Source organism: Leuresthes tenuis, unplaced genomic scaffold (assembly GCF_036924035.1).
Source record: "Leuresthes tenuis unplaced genomic scaffold, fLeuTen1.0.hap1 SCAF_13, whole genome shotgun sequence".
NCBI classification, from domain to species: Eukaryota; Metazoa; Chordata; class Actinopteri; order Atheriniformes; family Atherinopsidae; genus Leuresthes; species Leuresthes tenuis.
Window position 1 is genome coordinate 9,063,525 of NW_027325367.1, and position 19,602 is coordinate 9,083,126.

Below are 19,602 nucleotides of genomic sequence, written 5' to 3' on the forward strand. Positions count from 1 at the left end.
AACCACACTGGAGAAACCACTTGGGGAAGGAAAAAAAAAAACAACCAAAACAATGGTCGGTGGTGCGGGGAGACTACCTAACAACTGGAATTTATCGATTTATCAATTAATCATTTATCACTCATTTCTTCCTTTGGAAAGAGCAGTGCTACAATTTGCAGGCAGGTCACATACCAAACTCGACCAGGCCTCCACCCCACATGCCCGTCCCTACCTACAGACTCTGCAACGTCTCATATCGGCCATCCTTGAAACCCCACTCGGTGTCACATTTCACTGTGTGATCATGAATTCTCCAACGAGCAGCCATGGTGCTTTGCTTTCTGGTTGCCCCCGATTTGTGAGGGGCACACACATGTAACACGTCAGGACAAATGAGACTGAAAAATGAAAGAGCCCAAAACAAACTGCCTGGTATGTGACAGGCGGCTCTCATTTACCCTTGCTCTCTGAGTGATGTGGTGTGTCAGAGAGCACATTTTGGTGCCAGGCTTTAATTATTAGGATGCAGGATGGAAGCGAGTTAAGCCTGCTTGATGCTTTTTCGTAATATAGTCTGACCCCTGAAAAACACCTGAGATATAATTCTGATGGCTTGCATCGCTACGTATAAAATCTGTAAAGCCGCACAGATATAAAGAGGACCAGGTTGTTCTTCAACTTACTCAAAGTTGTCTTTACAGTAAACAGTCCCAACCAGCATCAACACAGTCGACAACACAAGCAGCTCGCTCTGACCAATCACAGAGCTCGTGGTTTAGATGTTGCTTCCACAAACTTGAAAACTTGTTAATGTCAATTAGCTCTCATTGCCTCAGTAAAGCTACTCTGTCTTCGTGACACACCTCCTAACTTGGATGGAAGCACAAAACAAAGAGCAACCAAGGAACAGTTGGCAAAACTCAGAGTATTAAACTGATGTAATGCACTTTGGCATAGAGCAGTGCAATCTTTCTAAATGCCTTGTGGTTAACTTTTACAATGTGCCTGCATAGAGGAAAGAAGGCATAACTCAGGGGAATGTGTGGATGTCCAAGCACTGTTTCCCAGTCGAAAATACAGGCCCGAGTCTTCTGCACGGCTTAAAATATTTGCACAAACAGCTTTTCCTTGAGAGGCGTTACATGGGGTTCTGATCATAGGCTGCTGCAGATCCAGCAGTGTACGAAACGCACCGGTCAGGACAGACTATTTAAAGCGGTGGACCCTTCATCCTCTTACCGTACCTTTGAGCTGCGGCAGCGGAGAAAGCTCAACCGGAGCGCACTGAGTGCGGTACTGTGATGAGCCTTGGGATTTTCTCTGCTTCTGTGCCTTCCTCATGGACTTCCTCGTAAAACCGTCCACTTTCTCGGATGCAGAGATGGCCGTAATCCCGTCCACTTTCTCGGGTGCCGTGATGGCCGACATTTTGATGCATAAACTGACGAAGATCTCAGACTGAAAATCAGATGATAGGTTTCCTCGTCTGTTCACATCAGCTTCAAATTCTGGTGCGAATAGTACGAGCTGACGCTCGTCTCCTTTACAAGTCTTATGTTAGTCTGTATGATCCAACATGGTCGGTATCGGGCTTAGACTGTGTCCATAAACTGCATTATTGGGGTATCTAGTAGTCGGAGATGCGGAACAATCTTCAGAACATGAACAGACAAGCCAAACTAATACTCACGACACCGCCCGCAATACCACCGGAGTTATATGCATAAGATTAATATCACTATGTTTCTAAATATCAGACTGCTTTTGCTGCTTCGTCGTGTTTGCAAACGGTCTACCTGTTGCCAAACGTAGGTAACACATTGTCAATAAAAAAAAAAGTTCTGGATTAGACCCAACTGTGGCAAACCAGTATGCCTCCTCTGACAGCTAACGCACCTAGCTAGCCTGCTAAATTTAGCTGACGTTAACGTGCGCTGCTACGACAATTTACACCGTTGCCGAGGAAAGAAGTTACAAACTACAAAATAGTTGCAATGTAATTCATGTAGTTCCTCGTTAAAAACACAACCTCCACGACTTCAAACCCCGGTTTTAATCCTGGTTGCACTTCCGTTGAGTATCTTTTCACGAGAACTATCCGCGATCGAAGTTAAATAACGCTTGACGGACTCATTTAGCACTCAAAAGTTAGTCGTATCTGCATAAAGGTGACTTTTACTTTGCAACATTACCCCTGACTACAATACGATCGTTCTGTTTTCTCGGCCTCTAAAAAGACCGAAATACAACTAGATGTCGAGCCGAGCGGGTAGCCATAAACACTCCCGGGCGTTCCGTCGCTCTCTGTCTGCGCGCTGAACTGAGAAGCGTTGGCAGCTGTACGTCATTGATTGACGTTACTGAAAACCAATCACAGGCGTAGATTTTTAAACTAGAAACTTTTTAAACTAATCAAACAACGCGGAAAACGGGCCATGGACATGTGACATGTAAAAACAAATAGGTGACGTTGTTTTGTTGAATGGAGGCTGGTAGGCAGCTGTAGTAATCAGGTAAAGCTACAGCACTCATTATCTTTAGAATTTAAACATATTTTATTAACTGTTTGCACGGATCTCTATTCAAAGATAGCTATCTCTATTTCCAATGTATCTGTTCTCGAGATAACCCAAAGTACTCTCCCTTCTCAATTGGTAAAATTAAAAATTAGAAGTAATTCAAACAGGGAGTTTAAGCATCATCGTTTTTAATTTACCTTGTTTAAAATTAGATTTAAGTGGAAGCTATGCAGAATTAAAGGACTATAAAATACTAGTTAAATCTGCATGAAATCAGTGATAACTTTTCTTTTCATACAAATAAATAAGGGTAATAACAGAGAAGAAAAGCAGATCAAGTTCAGCTGCACAATACAGATTTCTTTTTACATATTATCTTTAAAACTTTCATTAAATACTGGATACAGTCAAGATAAGTTAAAAAGGGTCTTGAAGAGTTGCAACACTTTCACCTGTGAGTCATTGTTTACCACTCAAGCAGACAATTTAAAACATGCCACACACACACACAGAAAACTATTTTAAATTTAATAAAAATTTGACTCCAACAAATGTGTCAATTAAATACAAATAAACCAAGCAACATTCTTTGGTTATTTTGTACATATAAACAATTTGAGCAAATGCTCAAGAGAAGAAAAAAAAAAAAAAAAAAAACAGCTCACCATGTGTAACACTGATGAAAGAGGGTAACCCCATGCATGAAAACGCCAATAAAAAGATGAAGAAATGAATGCTTTGCGAGCAAATCGTTAGAGCTGAACTGTAACCAGGTGACTTTTTAATGCTACGGGATGTAAAAGTTCATAGGAGGACTTAAAAATGTGAAGCAAATAAATTTTGACTTTCATTTTTGCTGAATTTGCAATGTCCACTCCTACAGGCAAATATTTTTCCCTGCTGAATTAACACCAGGTAAACCTCCTGAGTAATGCCTAAGCATCTTTCAAAGGCTGTTGGTTTTGAGAAAAATGGCAGATTTACTTAGCAACGTGCCAGAAATTCTGAACAGCCCCAGAAAATCGTGTAGGAGGAAACTGCATCAAGAACCAGAATTCAATTAAAAAAAAAAAAAAAGTCAAAATCAAAGCATCAGTTATTAAGAATGAACATTTTAATCAATCTCTGTGCAACCCAGGCTCTCAGTGTTTTAAGAAGCTTTCTATCTTAAAAATACCCCAAGTAAAAATTTAGCATTTTATTGGCTCACGTAGGTCACTCCAGAGGTGTTGTTGAAAAATACGTGGAGATTTTCTTCATGGTCTGAGGTAAACGGGTGATCTGAAAAAAGTTCAGAAAATTAAATTAAAAATGGTCAGGAATAAAGGTCAGCAACAATAATTATTTTCAAAATTCAAGATTTTAAAAGTCTATTATTCCACAACACAATGTTGTATCCTGGGAGTTTAATTTGAAGTCCATAAGAGTAGGGCTAACGTATCTGAGCTCTTAAACCAAAGGAAATATTTCCTCACATTTACTGAGCATCCTCTGAAACCATCGGACTCGCTGGGGAGACCAGGCTCACGCTTTAAAAACCTCTGTTGTGCAACATAATTATAGACGTAGCACCAAAAGTCACTAAAACAAAAACCTTTAAAGGAAATACACATGATCATGATTTATCAGTTAACAACAAGTTCTTAGAGGATGCAGGGAAATATGGTCTCATCGATAATAAATCCATTTCTCCACAGATGTGAATATTTACCCCGATAAATAGACCTCAATAGACCAATGAATCATTTCTAAAGCTAGTGTAGAAATAATATTTAGCATGTTTTTGTGTCTCTACAGGGATTTTACCAGAGTTGAACAAGAACTCAACATTTTAGGAGCGACACTTAATAAATATCACTCCCACAGCTGCGCAGGAACTGTGAAACTCCCTGTCAAATGGTGATGACTGACAAACTTATTAGAAGTAAAGGTTGTGTAAGAAGATGAACGGACTACTAAACCTCAGAGTTGTGTACTTACTTGTGAGGCTGCTGTCTTGCCTTCTTGTTTCTTACAGATACGGGGACTCTTGGGAGTATTAGGACTTGCTTGACCGTTCCTCATCTTTTGGCTCATCTCTGACAACCAGTTTATTGCTCTGGGAGAGCAGTTCTCCTTTCCACACTGTCTTGATGAGGATTGTTTGTTGTCATCTGTGTGACAGTCTGTCTGTACCGGGCTCTCCTCGGGGGGGCAGCAAGCATCAGGCATGGTGTGGCTCCTCTTGGCCTCAGGGTAGAGTTTTGTAACATAGTCGTCCTGTTCCGTGCCCTCACAGCCTGCAGGTGAATGGTCACCAGTTTCCAGCCTGCGTTTGGCCCGTCGTTCCGTGGGAGAGGTGCTGCTCGCCGGGCTCTGAGGACACGGGCTCAGGACTCGGCAGGTTGGAGGGGTGGCCTGACCAGACCTGACCAAGTGGGTCGGGGATAACCACTGTTTGATGGAAGATGGTGTTCTCTGACGAACAACAGCTGTTTTAGAGTGGATTGGTGATGTAGTGCTGGAAGGGAGAGGCAAGGCAGCTCCACTGGGGGCACAGGCAGCAAGTTGGGGTGAGGCGAGGCCACCCAGACTCTCAGTCCTCTGGGTCTTGGCAGGGGTTGTCTCAGCTCTGTCTGAGGGCTCTGAAGAAAAGCAGAAGTTCAGATGAGGCAAGCAGTAAGACATATTTTGCACCTTAAGGCAGGGCAGCAAACTTAGGGGGCAGCTTACAATGAATTAAGAAGGGGTTAAGATTCTAAAAAACACAAACACAAATCCTGTCTTATTGTGGTAGCGGAAAAGCAGGACATCACAAGAATGGAGGGTAAGAGAAAAACTTACTTGGGGGAGACATGGGACGTGCCCAGCCTACAAGGTTAGCCTCTCCCACAGATGACTGTGCTCCGTCAGTTTCCCGGTGAAGCCGCCAGATCCGCACAGTGTGATCATCGGAGCAGGAAGCAATCTGCCAACAGAGCAGTGGGGTTTAAACAGAGGCTCATTAAAGCAACTCAGCCTCACTGCAGGGAAAAATACAAATCTCCTATCAAGGTTTTACACAAGGCAAAAATGGGAAAATATATTGAGATCATGCTGGTTAGCGGGTTGCGATTAGTGAATTAGACAACCAGTGAGGTTTGCTGACTTACTTTTGTGAAATCTGTCGGACACCAGACGACAGATGTCACTTCCTCGCTGTGACCCTGAAGCGTCATGGGAGGATGTTGAGGATCAGAGATCTGAAATGTACAAATTATTAATAAAGGGAAATAAAGAAAACTACTAGACACACCATTCCTCTACAGCATTTGGCAGCAAACATGAACAAAAGAGAAGGAATATACCTTCCAAATGTATGTGTGGTTGTCACTTGAGCCGCTGGCCAGGAACTGGTTGTCTGGGCTAACAGAGGACTTGACATAAAATGACGAGTTCTGGTGGCCACTGAAGACTGCCACTGTGGGTGCAAACACAAGCTATAATGAGGCTCACTGACAAAAGCTTCAATCTGGAGAATAAACAAGCCCCAAAAAATTCAAAGTGAATTAACAGAAAAAACACAAACAACTAAAATGAAAATTAAGCGTCGCATTGTTATCATCCCACAAATTAATTCATAAAGTAGTCCTCTCAATAAATGTTTACTCTAATATGTGGTGACACATTTCAAAATGGCTTCCTGCCTGGCACGGTCTCATCATTAACCACACAATTTACTCCCGTTACAGACTTAAGATTAATACGTTAATATTTATATATATATAAAGACTTAAATATATTGAAATAAGCTTTTACAGTCACACAATTCATCTCAATCTCTCATTTGTATCAAAGAGACACTGTTGCTTTGTGCTCTGCTCCCAGTGACAGTTTAGGAAAAAGACATTAGCCCCATCTAGTGAGATGTTAGTGGTAAACTGGAAAATACCCAGCGTGGCACAGATAAATAACATGTCGATCCAGAGAGGAGACTCATTTACCTGGAGCCGTTTTTATTCCACAGACGTTGAACATGTAGATGCTGTCATCCGTGCAGTTACACATGACGTTGGATCTCGAGGAGTCTAGAACTAGTCCGGAGTAACCTGCAAAACATGCAAAAGGAGATTCAGCTTGTTTGTGGTCGTTTGATTTATTTCAGGTCAATTGATCTGCCTGAGCGGTGTAGCGTACAACTAACCCAGTCGCATGCGTGTGCAGGATCCAGCATACGGGTACGTCTGCAGAGGTACGGGGTCGTGGTGGTATGCAGTATAGTTCTTCCTCAGATCCCACATCTTGACTACTCTGATAGAGGCAAAGGGAAAATAAAAGAGATGAGCACCCAAGTCATGCAGTAGCTCTTATGGTCATTGCAAAGAGGCAGCGTTATTTTACCCATCAACGGCCCCTGAAGAGATGAGCGTGTGCTGATCCCGAAACAAAACCACAGTGACACTCTGCTGGGTGTCCTGCAAATGAAATAAGATTACACAAAGATGAGCCTTCCAGTCTCAGACACCCCACTGTTCAGTTCTTTAAACAGCATCCGTTGTTGATGAACCTTACCACACTAGGAGCCATGCCCCGCAGGCTGCTCCGCCTCTTCTTTGTTTTAGACGGTGGGTTTGTGTCCGCTTTGTTGTGAGCGCCGCTGATCTGCTTCACTTGTCTGTAAAAACCATCTGAAAGGAAGGCAACAATGTAAAGATACAGCCCGACCGATTTCTGCACCTGCTGCACAAGGCTTGCATTTTTTTTGTGATAGATGTCAAGCAAAATGAAAAATAACCCTAAACTAAATTAGCTGAAGTCTCTGATACATACCTTTTTTGCTGCACCTGATATCCCAGACCATAATATTACCATCCCTAGCTCCGGTGCAGAACACAGCTGTTTAAAAGAAGACAAGGCATCGGTCATGACACAGAATAAAGCCTCATTAATGCAGAAACTGCTCATTATATAAGAAGATCAACAAAAAAAACCCAGCAATTCTCAATGTAACCACTGTTTTCTCATGTCTTCAATGAGGACAATATAAATGGGAAATAAGCATCAAAGTAGAGGCAATTTGAATGTTACTGCAGGTGAGAACGTATGGTCAAAAACGTTAACAACGGGTCCCATAGTAACATTAGTTTCTGTACAGAGACTTACAATAGAAAACCCAAGCAGGGGAGAGTTGCATATAACATCATTAACAAATTAAATGGAAGACAAGAAAAAGCAAAAGTATACCCTTCTCTTCTGGTGTGAATGCAACCGACTTCAGGCTGCAGAGATGGCCCTTAAAGCTGCCTAACAGCTCCCCAGACCTTACATCCCACAGCCGGGCCATCTGGTCCCCTGCAGCAGTCACCTGAGGGAGGCACATGGGACCAAAACAGGTTGAGGGGAAAAAATAAATAAATGGAAGGAAACAAAGAACTTACAAGAAGATTTACATGCAAATCTAAAGTACAGGGTACAAACTGTAAAATAACTCAGTGGAATGCATTCGCACTTACCAGCTGAGACTCCCCTGGTACCCAAGCAATGTCAAAGACCGCATTCTCATGAGCCAGCCACTCTGTAAAGTTCACACCCAATTATCCACCAACATTTCCTAGTTATGCAAAGGACAACTGTGAACAAACTAGTTTTCTACAAATACCTTTAAGGAGAGAGTTTTTACGGCTCTCTGTGTTGTAGATCCGAACAACGCCTTCTTCATTAGCTGCCGCCAGGACATTCTGCATGTCTCCGGCTAAAAGGAGGAGAGTCCCTACTGTTAGTAAGTGAAATGACAACTTTGCCTCGTTCCCCACAGAGATGTGGACATATGCAAAGGGTTTACCGGAGGAGAAAGCTAATCCGAATGGTGGCACAGTGTCGCCCATGTTCCCGTAGGAGATGTGCTCATCGTGTCGGAGGCACTGGTAGCCTTCCAGCAGTGAACTCAGAGGTATCCTGGAGTTAGAATCTGTGGGGCGAGCTGGGCAGAAGGAATGAAGCTCACTTAGTAATTAGAATAAAAGTTATTCTACTACCTCTATGTGACATCTTACTTTCATTAGACAATGTTTGATAAGTCGGTAAAGATTTCCACTGGAATCCTGTTTATGTAGCAGTCTGTTGTCCAAAACCTGTTACCAAATTCTTGCTTGCACAAGAAAATGATAATCATGAGATGGATATAGTTTATATATGAGGTTACACGTGATTTATGGACAAACTATTAGTGCACAAGCCTGGTAGCCACGTTCCCAGGAGCCCTATGCTTGAAATGCAATACAACTTCTTGAAGAAGAGAGACCGTTACACAGTGGAGATGTAATCAAACTAAAAAACTGGCAGAAAAGAAAAGCAAAACCATAAAACAACACACTTTCACACAAACCTAAATTAGTCATTTTGATGCTGGTCATATTTTTGAAAAAGTAGTAAAGATTTATCAAGTTGAATACAACCCCAAGCAGATAAATGTTTAAATGTCTCTCATCTGACCAATAAAACACACAAACATCCACAAAGAAATGCAAACCTACCCAAACTGAATAGAAACAACCGCAATGATGTGAAAAATAATAAATGAGAGTCAAAACAACCAAACTGAGGCACAGAAGTACAAAAATGGAATGAAAACGTAGGTTAAATTATCAGAAAATCACACAGACATGACAGAGAAAACCAAATACAATCAAAACACGCAGGACTGAAAAACAACAACATATTTTCTAATCAAGTATCTGCTTAAGGTAGTTTTGCACTTAGTTTTGTGCCACATTGCAGCCATAAACTGTTTTTACTGATCAAGCTGCAGTATGTCACCATTGGTGCGTTTCAGTAAATCATACGTCTCCATTTTAATATTTGGACCGAAGCGTTGAATTATGTTTTAGTGTGTATGGCAGTGTGACTGTGTAGTTAAACCATGCTGATTTAGTTTGAAGAAACTCAAAAGAAAACATCACGCTGCATTAATGGCGCAAGCTAACGTGTTAGCCTGTCAGATCCTATTGTCAAAGCAACAGAAACGCACCAACGATTTCATTTCTGCTTCAGCAACTTTAACGCCTGAGACTTAGAAAGAAATATGAGGTTATATTCCCCTCCACCGAGGCCTGGCTAAGATCCACCAGCAGCCGTTGCCACAGCACAATAAAACCCCAAAGCACTCAGAAACCTTAAAGACCCCAAAACGCATCGTGCCTCACCATTTTGCTTGCGTCTGCCCACTCCTCTGTCAACAACTGAGCGGAAAAGCATCCCTACACCCCAGCCGAAATATTTGTTGATAACTCTGAGAAGTTAGTCAGATCGTTGGCTGGTGGTGGTCCCCTTTCCTCCGTGCTGCTGCTGGTTGTCTTTCCCGCGAACAGATCAGCCGATCGGAAGAACCGAATTCCCCGCTAAACTTGCGTCTCAGGCTGCTATTGGTTCAAACAGCTGCTTCAACACCGAACTTCCGCTTCCGCCTTTTGTGAACAGTGTCTTTGAAACCGCGCTTTTAAAAAGTGGACAGAGTAACTGCGATGTTAGCTGCCTCTTCAACGTGCATGTACACACTATATGTTGGATGGCACGTGCAAATTTAGGGAATAGACTGCATACAATAATTTTCTTCATGTCGCATCATGCATAGGATACATATTGTTAAACTTTAATGTGCTGGGTGCAACATATGTCAAGGAAAGCCCTAATTAAGCATGCCCCGACATTCATAGATTCCTTCCTTCTTTGGAAGCAGAGGAGTAGATGTTCTTTAGAGATACTTAGTTTGACAAAGCACTTACAAACAACATTTGATAACACAAATACACAAAAACAAAAAGCTTGACAAGGAGTCCTACCTATTCCAGTACGTCACGGAGAGATTTTTCTCCCTCTAAATTTGAACTTGTCCTGTATTTTGTATATAATATTTTATCATAACTAATCACAATTGTAAAATAATTCTGAATAGAGCAAAACCACAAGTACTTAAGTTCATAAGTAGATGCACTGCATTCTGTTTTATAAGACCATTGTAAATATATCTACAGTGCAATGTGGCACTTGAATTGTATTTCCATTAAGTTTTTTTTTATCTTAAGAAGTTACCTCAATTTGTCTCAATTTGCGACACGTAAAATAGCTTTTATTGTGAAAAGCCAAACTTCCGACCGGATGTAACGTTGCTGTAAAATGGCTTATTTTGAATGTTGAAACCACTTGAACAGTGACATGCTAAAGGCCCATGTGTTCTGTCAAGCTTTAAACTGAACAACTAAGCAGCAATGTCGCTTTCAACAGCACGTTCATTCTTATCAGAGGCTTGTTATGGGGAGCAAGAGCTCGACGCTAACTCCGCTCTCATGGAGCTGGACAAAGGTGCGTCAGCTAACTTGCTAACGAGTTAGCATATGTCTCGTTGCTTGTGTTTCGATCCTGTGCTTAGTGTTCTCTTTGTAATTTGTTGAATATTGCTGACCCCATGAAAGCGACCTGCTTTTCTGTGACTGGAGTAATGTCTGTAATTGCAGGGCTGCGATCGGGGAAGCTCGGGGAGCAGTGTGAGGCTGTGGTGCTGTTCCCCAAGCTCTTCCAGAAGTACCCTTTCCCCATCCTTATTAACTCAGCCTTCCTCAAACTAGCAGACATCTTCAGACTTGGGTATGGTGACCTAATAGATTATTTATTTTCAAGGTATAATGTGTTTTAGTTGCAATAACTTCCCATTTTCAAAGCCACATATTCCAGGTAGTAAGAACTGTGTAATAAACTATCACAAGAGAGCAAATATTATGGATACTGCTCTATAATTCACTGTGGAATTCAACAGCACAACTAATCAATCAAACTTAATTAGTACAGCATATTTCCACATAGTGATTACAAGCTGATTATAAGACATTAAAGAAGGTAAAAAAAAAACACTTTCAGTAAGTTGAGCAGAAACATTAAGGTTTTATTTGTTGCAGCATTCATGTGTTAAAACACATTGCTTCTAGCCTCAAATAACCAACTACTGGAGGTATATTACCCTAACTACTCAGATTGGCTTGACTTGATCAGATATACAGTAGAGAGAAACTCATGAACCTTTAATCCTCTGGTGACACGCCGTGAACGATGGATCAGCGTTGACTTTAACTGTGCCACTAATCCATCTCTCGTTTCAGCAACAACTTCCTGCGTCTGTGTGTGCTGAAAGTAACACAGCAGAGTGAGAAACATTTGGAGAAGATTCTCAACGTGGATGAATTTGTTAAAAGGGTGTTTTCGGTCATCCATAGCAACGACCCTGTTGCCAGAGCCATCACTCTGAGGTAAAGCTGTACACACTGCTTGCTGGCGCAGGATGCGCTTTATGACATTAGAACACAATGATGATGCATGTTTAACAACTTGTGCTTTTCAGTCACATAATATTCAGGATGAGCTGTTGTCTTTCTGCTCCTTCTGTTTAGGATGCTCGGTAGTTTGGCATCTATCATCCCTGAGAGGAAGAACGCCCACCACAGCATTCGACAAAGCCTAGACTCTCATGACAATGTGGAAGTGGAGGCTGCTATCTTTGCAGCTGCAAGCTTCTCTGCACAGTCAAAGTAAGAAGAATCATTGCTAAAACTGTGCTGTGATGTGTGAAAGATGAGGTATTTGCACAGTTTAAAGATGGTGTTTTATTGGTTTTAACTTTCAGGGACTTTGCTGCTGGAATTTGTAACAAAGTCAGCGAAATGATTCAAGGTAAAATATTTAATCGCTGATCATATAAAGACAATGAACATCGGTCCAATTACTTTTTTCTCCATAGATATTTCTACTAAATCAAGAGATAACTTTATCCCCTTCAACACTTTCCAAATGGGCCTTTTTCATCATTTTTATTCCTCTTTGATCTCCCCTTCCACAACAGGTTTAGACACTCCGGTGGAGCTGAAACTGAAGTTGATCCCAATGCTGCAACACATGCATCATGATGCCAGCTTGGCATCCAGCAGCAGAGAGCTTCTACAGCACCTGGTTAACTCTTACCCATCCACCCCCATGGTCATCGTCTCACTGCACACCTTCACTCAGCTTGCTGCCTCCTCCCTCATTGATATCCCCAAGCAGGTAGCCCTCTGTAACAAGCAGAGCAGTAACTCATAGGCTTTTGTCATAGGAAGATGCTCAGAAATTCAGGCCTGGAACTTTTGGCTGTTTTTGTTAAGGTGTACACTAAAGATAAATGACTGACTCTTCACTCGACTCATTATCTGTCCAGTTGCAGCTCCTCCTTCAGTACCTGAGAGATGATCCAAGAAAAGCTGTGAAGAGACTCGCAATTAATGACTTGAAACTCCTGGCTAAAAAGGCTCCTCACCTGTGGATCAGAGAAAATACTCAGGTGGAGAGGCACACATTTAGGTTGAAGGGTTGTCTTGCTGTGGCTTAAAATCTGCCCGTAATCTAACAGGTTTTTATCTCTGCAGACTCTGTGTGAGTGTGCTTTGACCATCCCTTACAACAGTTTGAAGCTGGGGATGTTGGCTGTCCTCTCCACCCTCTCTGGAACAATAGCAATCAAGCAGTATTTCAGTAATACAGCAGGTAACGTAAAATGCTTCCCTTTTTGTTTGGAGTTTATTTTATTGCATTAAGCTTTTATATGGTATTTATGTTGTGGAAAAAGTGGACAACTCTTAATAGAGTCTGTAAAACTTTCCTCTCAGGTGGCTCTTCAGTTCCTCCCAGGCTCACTGACCTGGTTAAACTGGCACAAGAATGCTGTTACCACAGCAATCTGGCAGTGGCTGCTCACGGGGTTATAATTCTCTCCAACATTGCCATTTCCTGTTCGGAAAAAGGTTAGTGTCTGTGGACAATAGCCTGTTTGAGGGATTCCTCTAATCACATCCACCAGTAAATGCTTTCCTCTCAGTCACCTTGATGTGTTCATATCTTTTAACACTGCTGTGTGAATTATGTCCCTCAGATATAATACAGTTGGAGCAGGACACAGTTTTGGGAGTGGAGTCTCTTCTGATGCTGTGCAGTCAGGATAGCAGCCCCTCTACACAGGCCACCCTGAAAGTAAGACTGCATCCTTTAAGCACAGGGCTTAGTATGCAAGCTCAATGCTGTTGACACAAACTTTATCATGTAACACATAGTTCCTAAATGCTGAACATGCCAGGTCAGGCATAACAGGCATTTTTCACTTATTCATTCTCCTGAAAGGGACTCCCCATTTAAACTTTTAAATGCTACAAGACATATGAGTGAGACAAGCAGTCACACCCAGTAAAACGATAAAACAAGGTTTAAAGCCAAGGTTTCATACGACACAAACATATCAGGCCAATTCTGTCGATATGTGGGGAAGTGCAAACTTTGAAAGGCTGACGGTTTGTAATCATGCTTATCTAAACCTCAGCATTATTAGCTGTATGTGCCGATGTGCTCAAGTTGAAGAATCGCTGTATCTGTGGGTGCTCGCCATGTTTCTCCTTGTGACACATGTACCTTCTCTCTGTGTGACACAGACACTGGCATCTATCATCAAAGTGATAATAATGTGACTTGAAAATGTTGATGCAACACACGTACAAGTGAAATGACAAATGCGTCACTGCAGGTCATGATGGGATCTGAGAAGCCTGACGTAGCATCATAAATTAAACAGGGTTTCCAGTCTCCTCCTCACAGGGGGGAAGACTGGACCGAAAGCTCAGGCATCGTTCTCTGGACCGAAAAAGCTTGATCAGTGTGCAGCCTTAGACAAATCCATAGTTTCAACTGAGGAGGTCACAGTTATTTTAGGAGTATTGCAGCTATAATAATCTAAAACATACCTCCTTGTCATCCATGTCAACAATTAAACCATGGATGCTTCTCAAGCTTAAAGATGCTTCTTCAAATGGATGTGCCTTTGTTACGTCTTTTGGCCAGGAAATAGTCCTTCCTTTTATTCCAAAAACACATTAAGAACCGTTCCCAACAAGTGGACAAACCCCACGGCAACGGTCTCACTGTCAGCTACAGCCCTGCTCACTCAACAGCTGAAAAATTGACATGGCTAATAAACAGCTGTTGGGTATTTATACTTTGCTCTCTGTTGTTGGAACACATTGCAATGCCAACAACTTTATGGCGACAACAGATATGGGGAAAACAAACTCGGTTACATTTAAATGCACAAGACAAAGACACATATCCATCACCGGTCTGCTGCATCTCAGACATGTGCAGAAGTACTGTGGGTGTTCAGAGAATGTCGAGGACACACAGAAACGTCCTTAATATTTCACAGATCACTCAACTAAGTTCCTTTCAAGGATCTTCAGCATTTATACAGTCTTAAAGCAAGATTTGGTGGCTGTTAAAGATCCTGCCTATAGTTTAAGAAGCACCCCTTGTTTTTTATCGTGACGCAGCCTCCTACTTCCTCTTTCGTTTGAACCATAGACCGCTCTCACCTCACTGGTTAAGCTGCTGAAAAGCCGACCCCACCTCAGCCAATCGGCTGTGGAATTCCTGCTCGGGCAGCTCCACTTATCCTGTGACTCCTCTCGCATCCTCATGTGCCACGCTTTGGCGGCCATCGCCACCCAACTGCCTGTGCTGGGAGATGGCATGCTGGGAGATCTGGTGGATCTCTTTCAAGTGGCCAGTCACTCCTCCACTGGCGAGCAGCAAGAGCTTCTGGTGAGATGTTACAGCAGCCCATCACATGTCAGCTGCTGTTTAAAGAGTTAGTTGAAGGTTACATCACTTAAATGTTACCTTGTTTTATTGCTTGTATATCACAGATTTTGGAGGTTCAACCCCCCACCCCCTATTGTGATTGTTGCAGGTTTCCTTGGCAACAGTGATTTTTGTTGCGAGCCAGTCATCTCTGTCAGCTGAAGTGAAGACGGTCATCAAACAGCAGCTGGAGAAAGCTGCTAATGGCTGGACCGTGTACCGCATCGCACGGCAAGCCTCACGCATGGTGAGCCGCTGTTTTTATTGAAATGGTGTCACAAGGCGCCACGAAACGGGATAATAAAGTTCTCGCCCCAATCCGCAGGGATGTCACGAGTTCTCCAGCGAGCTGTATCAGTGCCTGCGGACTCGTGTGGCCTCGGAGCACTTCTACTTCTGGCTGAACAGCCTCAAGGAGTTCTCCCAGGCTGAGCAGTGCCTGAGTCACGTAGAGGATGGAGACTACAGTGGAGCCATGGGCGCCATCGCCGAAGCCCTGCGCTCCTACCAAAAGGGCATCGCCTCGCTCACAGTCAGTTAACTGCCAGGCATCTGCTTGTCAAAAAACATTGAATGTTGCACCTCTTTCACTAGTGACAGCAGTGCTTAGAGCTGTTGATAGTCAACTCTGGAAAGTGGTGCTATCGGAGCTGATTTCACATCAACTCAAATTCCTACTGACTGCATTCACCCAGCAAGGGCTGCATTTTGTTGGGTCAGCTGAACAAGACTCACATAACTATTTATGTCGTGTTATATCTGATTAATCTCTTCTTACAGGCTGCTAGCACTCCTCTGAGCCCACTCACATTCCAGTGTGAGTTCATTAAGCTGCGGATCGACACTCTGCAAGCCCTGTCGCAGCTCATCTGTACCTGCAACAGCCTGAAGACCAGTCCTCCGCCGGCCATCGCCACCACCATCGCTATCACCTCAGGCAACGACTTACAGCGGTGTGGCCGCATCTCTGTGCAGGTAAACTGCTGAAGGTCGACCTGCACAGAATTGGTGCTTTTTCAGTTAATTGGCATTTGGTGATGGTGGTGATGGGAGTAAAGGGCACAGACCTGTGACTTTTGGCTGCAAGGTGCGACTGGTGCAAATGCACTGAGTGAACAGATATGTGTGAAATTTCTGCAGCATGTGGGAGGCTATAGGTCAGAATTCAGCGGGAGCAGAAGCTATGCTGATATTTCAGGCTGGCTGCTGTGTCATGATGTAGTTTTCCCCGTCATACAAGTTAGACATGAATTAAAAACAGTCATGCCTTGTAGTTTCCAGATGAGCAGGATTTGTGCATCCATGGAGAAAAGTGTGTCCTGATTTCAGTTAATCGTGCTGTTCCTCTTTTTTCCAGATGAAAGTATGCATGGATGAGTTCAGAAGCCTCGCTGCTCGCTACGCTGATTTACACCAGTCATCATTTGATGCTGATTATGCCACCCTTCGCAATGTGGAGTTGTATCCTTAAGCAGTCATTAGCACAGTCACACTTGTCTCTTTAAGTATCCTCTGCTTTCTGCGGTAATGTGATTCTCTTTAACTGTTCGTCCAGGCAACAGCAGAGCTGTTTGCTTGTCTCCCATGTAATCGAAGCTTTGATACTGGACCCGCAGGCAGCCAGGTGAGAGCGGCTGTCGTAGCTGAATCGTAGAGTCTGTTGTGCTCTGTTTCCAAATTTAAAAAAAAAAAACTGCTACGCTTCAAAACAAGTTAAATTACGCTCTTAGTTTGAATGAAAACAGGCCGATTCTCTGTGGTAGTCAGTAATGTGTACGAGTTGTGCTGAACTTGTTGGGGAATGTGCAGTCATGCTGTGGCCCTTCAGAAATTACACACTTACATACTCATGTATTATTCCACATTCTTTTTTATACCTCCCTTCCCCCACAGACTTCTGTGTCATATCGTCTCTGTTTCTATCGTGTAGTTTTCAGGAGTACGGCACCCTGGGGTCTGTTCAGACGGAGAGTGAATACGAGCGACGGATGATGTCGGTTTTTAACCGCGTGCTGGAGGAAGTGGAAGGCCTCACCAAGAAGCACCCTCCAGTTTCTCACCTGGTAAGCTGAACAGTTATCCTCGAGTTTGCAGGAGCAGGAGCTTCTGTGGTTTTTCTTGCAGTTTTGCTGCAGTGTGTTTTGATATGAAGGCTCAGTAGTTGTGTTAAATGCTGAGTTTGCATCAACTAATATCCATGTTGCTTGTTTGTTGAGCTCACTTTAGTCTAGTGCTACACGTTTCCTGGTTTTCTTTTAAGTTTGCCTTTAGATTGTGTTTATTTTAGATGGTTGTGCATTTCAGATGCATCATATTTGGATTGTATTCTTTGAGTTTGATACTTGCCCGACTCTTATTTGTTTGTAGTTTGTATAACCTGAAAATAACGCTTTAATTCTAACAAGTTTCTGGTTAAATTGGTGACGAATGACAAAAACGACAAACGGGAAGCAGCAAACCTCTCTTGATTGTTTTTTTTTCTTTTGTGCTGTTTGTTTTTCAGCATACAGGTTGTCTGTGTGACGCCGTCATAGCTTTGCTCAAGGTGCCGCTGTCTTTCCAGAGATATTTCTTCCAAAAGCTCCAATCAACCAGCATCAAGGTAACTGTTTTTGATCATTCTAAGTAGATCAACACACACTTAAATTAAAATGATGTCTCAAAATTACAGTTGATACCACCCTCATATGTGTTTCTTAATATCTTTTTAATGCAAGGAGGAGATGGGTGCATCGTAGCACAAAGATGAGAAACAAGTAAAGATACTGTCTACCTGCACTATAGACTGTGTGGTTTTATGGATTATATCCTGGAATACTTCCTTGTGAAGCTTCTAGAAATTTTTTGTGTCTCGCCAAGTCATAATCCTCTGGAAAAGAAATTTGTGAGATTGGCAGCAGAGCTTCTCATCTGTCGGTTGCTCAGAAAGGCAGTGAGGAGGGCACTTTAAGACAAGCTGTTATTTTTAACCTTCACAAATGTTTTTCTGGATAATGAACTGAATAGCTGATTTCAGTGCAAATAGAATCAACCAAAGAGGAATACATTTTACTGTTTTTTATTCGGCTGTTTATTCGTGTTGGATTACAGCCCGCTTGGACAAAAATCCCTCTTTTAGATGACATTTTTCCAACTGCGCTCGCAAGGTTTATTCACTTGTGTGTGTTGTATTTTCCCAGCTTGCCCTCTCCCCATCACCACGCACACCAAGTGAGCCAATCCCAGTGCAGAGCAGTCAGCAGCTGACTCTGAAGGTAGAGGGTGTGGTGCAACATGGATCGACCCCGGGACTCTTCAGGAAGATCCAATCAGTCTGTCTCAATGTCACCTCAGTTCTCCAGAGCAAGACGGGGTCTGACTTCAAGGTGCATAACTTCATTTTTTAGTTTTTTTTTCTTGCAATCCACGAATAACATCTTTACGCCCGTGCTCCTCTGCTAAATTCTCCTTTCATTCATTTATCAAAATTCAAGTCAAACATCCGTAACCGATGTAATAGATTACAAATATGTTTTCTTTTCAGATTGCTCTCGATACAAAAACGAATGAGATCGAGCAGCGTGTCGAGCCTCACAACGACTACTTCAGCACCCAGTTTTTGCTGAACTTCTCCATCCTGGGAACCCACACAGTCACCGTGGAGGCGTCTGTGGTCGATGAGAGTGGCATCGAGTGGAAAACGGGGCCCAAGACAATGGTGTCTGTCAAGTCTCTGGAGGATCCTTATTCCCAGCAGCTGCGCCACCAGCTGCAGCAAGGTGGCGCTCAGCCTGCCCCACAGAGGGGTGCATACACTCGCTTCTAGTCAGTTCGCTCCCAGTGTTTCACATTGCGAGCCCGTGAACTTGACCTGTTTTGTCCTGTAGAAAGTGAACATGTACATATTTTTTTTCAATGATTAAAAGACCATTTTTCATTAGAATGCTAATGGGTGTTCTCTTTCTCAAAGTGATTTAAAGGATACTCGAACTAATGCAGACATTTGAATGCAGAGCATATCACACCAGAAGATGGGAAGTACTTCTTTCAATTGTCTGCCTATATTCTTAATCCAGTTGTGTTTTAAGTATGCAGTAACCTGTAGGACAGCATATTCCTGAACGTCCTTGGCCTCATGTTTTCCACATAAAAGCTGTAACACAGACAGCCATCAGGGGGCAGAACATCACTGTCTGAAGGGCTCTGAAAGGCTTTTTGGTGCCAATTCCAATTAATCAGTAAGGGGGGAGCGGGAGCAATCAGACACTTCTGGCTGACACTGTACAAAATCTTATTATTCTCATTGAATATTTAGTTATTTTCAGCAACGAGAAGATGATGCAAATATAAAATTGAACCATAAACAACTCAAAAAGCCCAATAGGTCTGCTTATATAGCTCAGTGCTATTTCTGACTTAAATGGGGCTAAATACATTTATATCTATAGTAAAGTCCTTTACCCAC

The 19,602-nt window shown here is 42.7% G+C and overlaps 3 protein-coding genes across 3 annotated transcripts in view; 1 reads left to right on the forward strand and 2 right to left on the reverse strand.

Annotated features, from left to right (window-relative positions):
- Positions 1 to 2,304, reverse strand: part of ppp2r5a (protein phosphatase 2, regulatory subunit B', alpha isoform) — a 38,973-nt gene extending 36,669 nt beyond the window's left edge. Inside the window, exon 1 of the mRNA XM_072362914.1 lies at positions 1,227 to 2,304. Coding sequence (XP_072219015.1) covers positions 1,227 to 1,410 — 184 coding nt within the window. The 5' untranslated portion in view covers positions 1,411 to 2,304. The remainder of the gene's footprint in view (positions 1 to 1,226) is intronic.
- A 1,277-nt stretch (positions 2,305 to 3,581) lies between these two features.
- dtl (denticleless E3 ubiquitin protein ligase homolog (Drosophila)) lies at positions 3,582 to 9,812 on the reverse strand. The gene is made up of 15 exons (XM_072361933.1): positions 9,662 to 9,812; positions 8,302 to 8,439; positions 8,119 to 8,211; positions 7,973 to 8,034; positions 7,704 to 7,824; positions 7,290 to 7,355; positions 7,032 to 7,147; positions 6,861 to 6,934; positions 6,664 to 6,770; positions 6,464 to 6,568; positions 5,828 to 5,940; positions 5,633 to 5,722; positions 5,325 to 5,448; positions 4,482 to 5,125; positions 3,582 to 3,782 (listed from the first exon to the last, which is right to left on the reverse strand). Exons 1-15 carry the CDS (start codon positions 9,711 to 9,713, stop codon positions 3,717 to 3,719), a joined length of 1,971 nt encoding a protein of 656 aa, XP_072218034.1. The 5' UTR covers positions 9,714 to 9,812; the 3' UTR covers positions 3,582 to 3,716.
- An 801-nt stretch (positions 9,813 to 10,613) lies between these two features.
- Positions 10,614 to 19,086, forward strand: ints7 (integrator complex subunit 7). Its single transcript, XM_072362342.1, has 20 exons — positions 10,614 to 10,817; positions 10,970 to 11,099; positions 11,609 to 11,755; positions 11,897 to 12,034; positions 12,130 to 12,176; positions 12,346 to 12,545; positions 12,697 to 12,819; positions 12,905 to 13,022; positions 13,145 to 13,279; positions 13,408 to 13,505; positions 14,880 to 15,119; positions 15,268 to 15,405; positions 15,484 to 15,690; positions 15,939 to 16,133; positions 16,516 to 16,619; positions 16,714 to 16,782; positions 17,089 to 17,221; positions 17,662 to 17,760; positions 18,338 to 18,523; positions 18,682 to 19,086. Exons 1-20 carry the CDS (start codon positions 10,724 to 10,726, stop codon positions 18,961 to 18,963), a joined length of 2,883 nt encoding a protein of 960 aa, XP_072218443.1. The 5' UTR covers positions 10,614 to 10,723; the 3' UTR covers positions 18,964 to 19,086.
- The last annotated feature ends 516 nt before the right edge of the window (positions 19,087 to 19,602 follow it).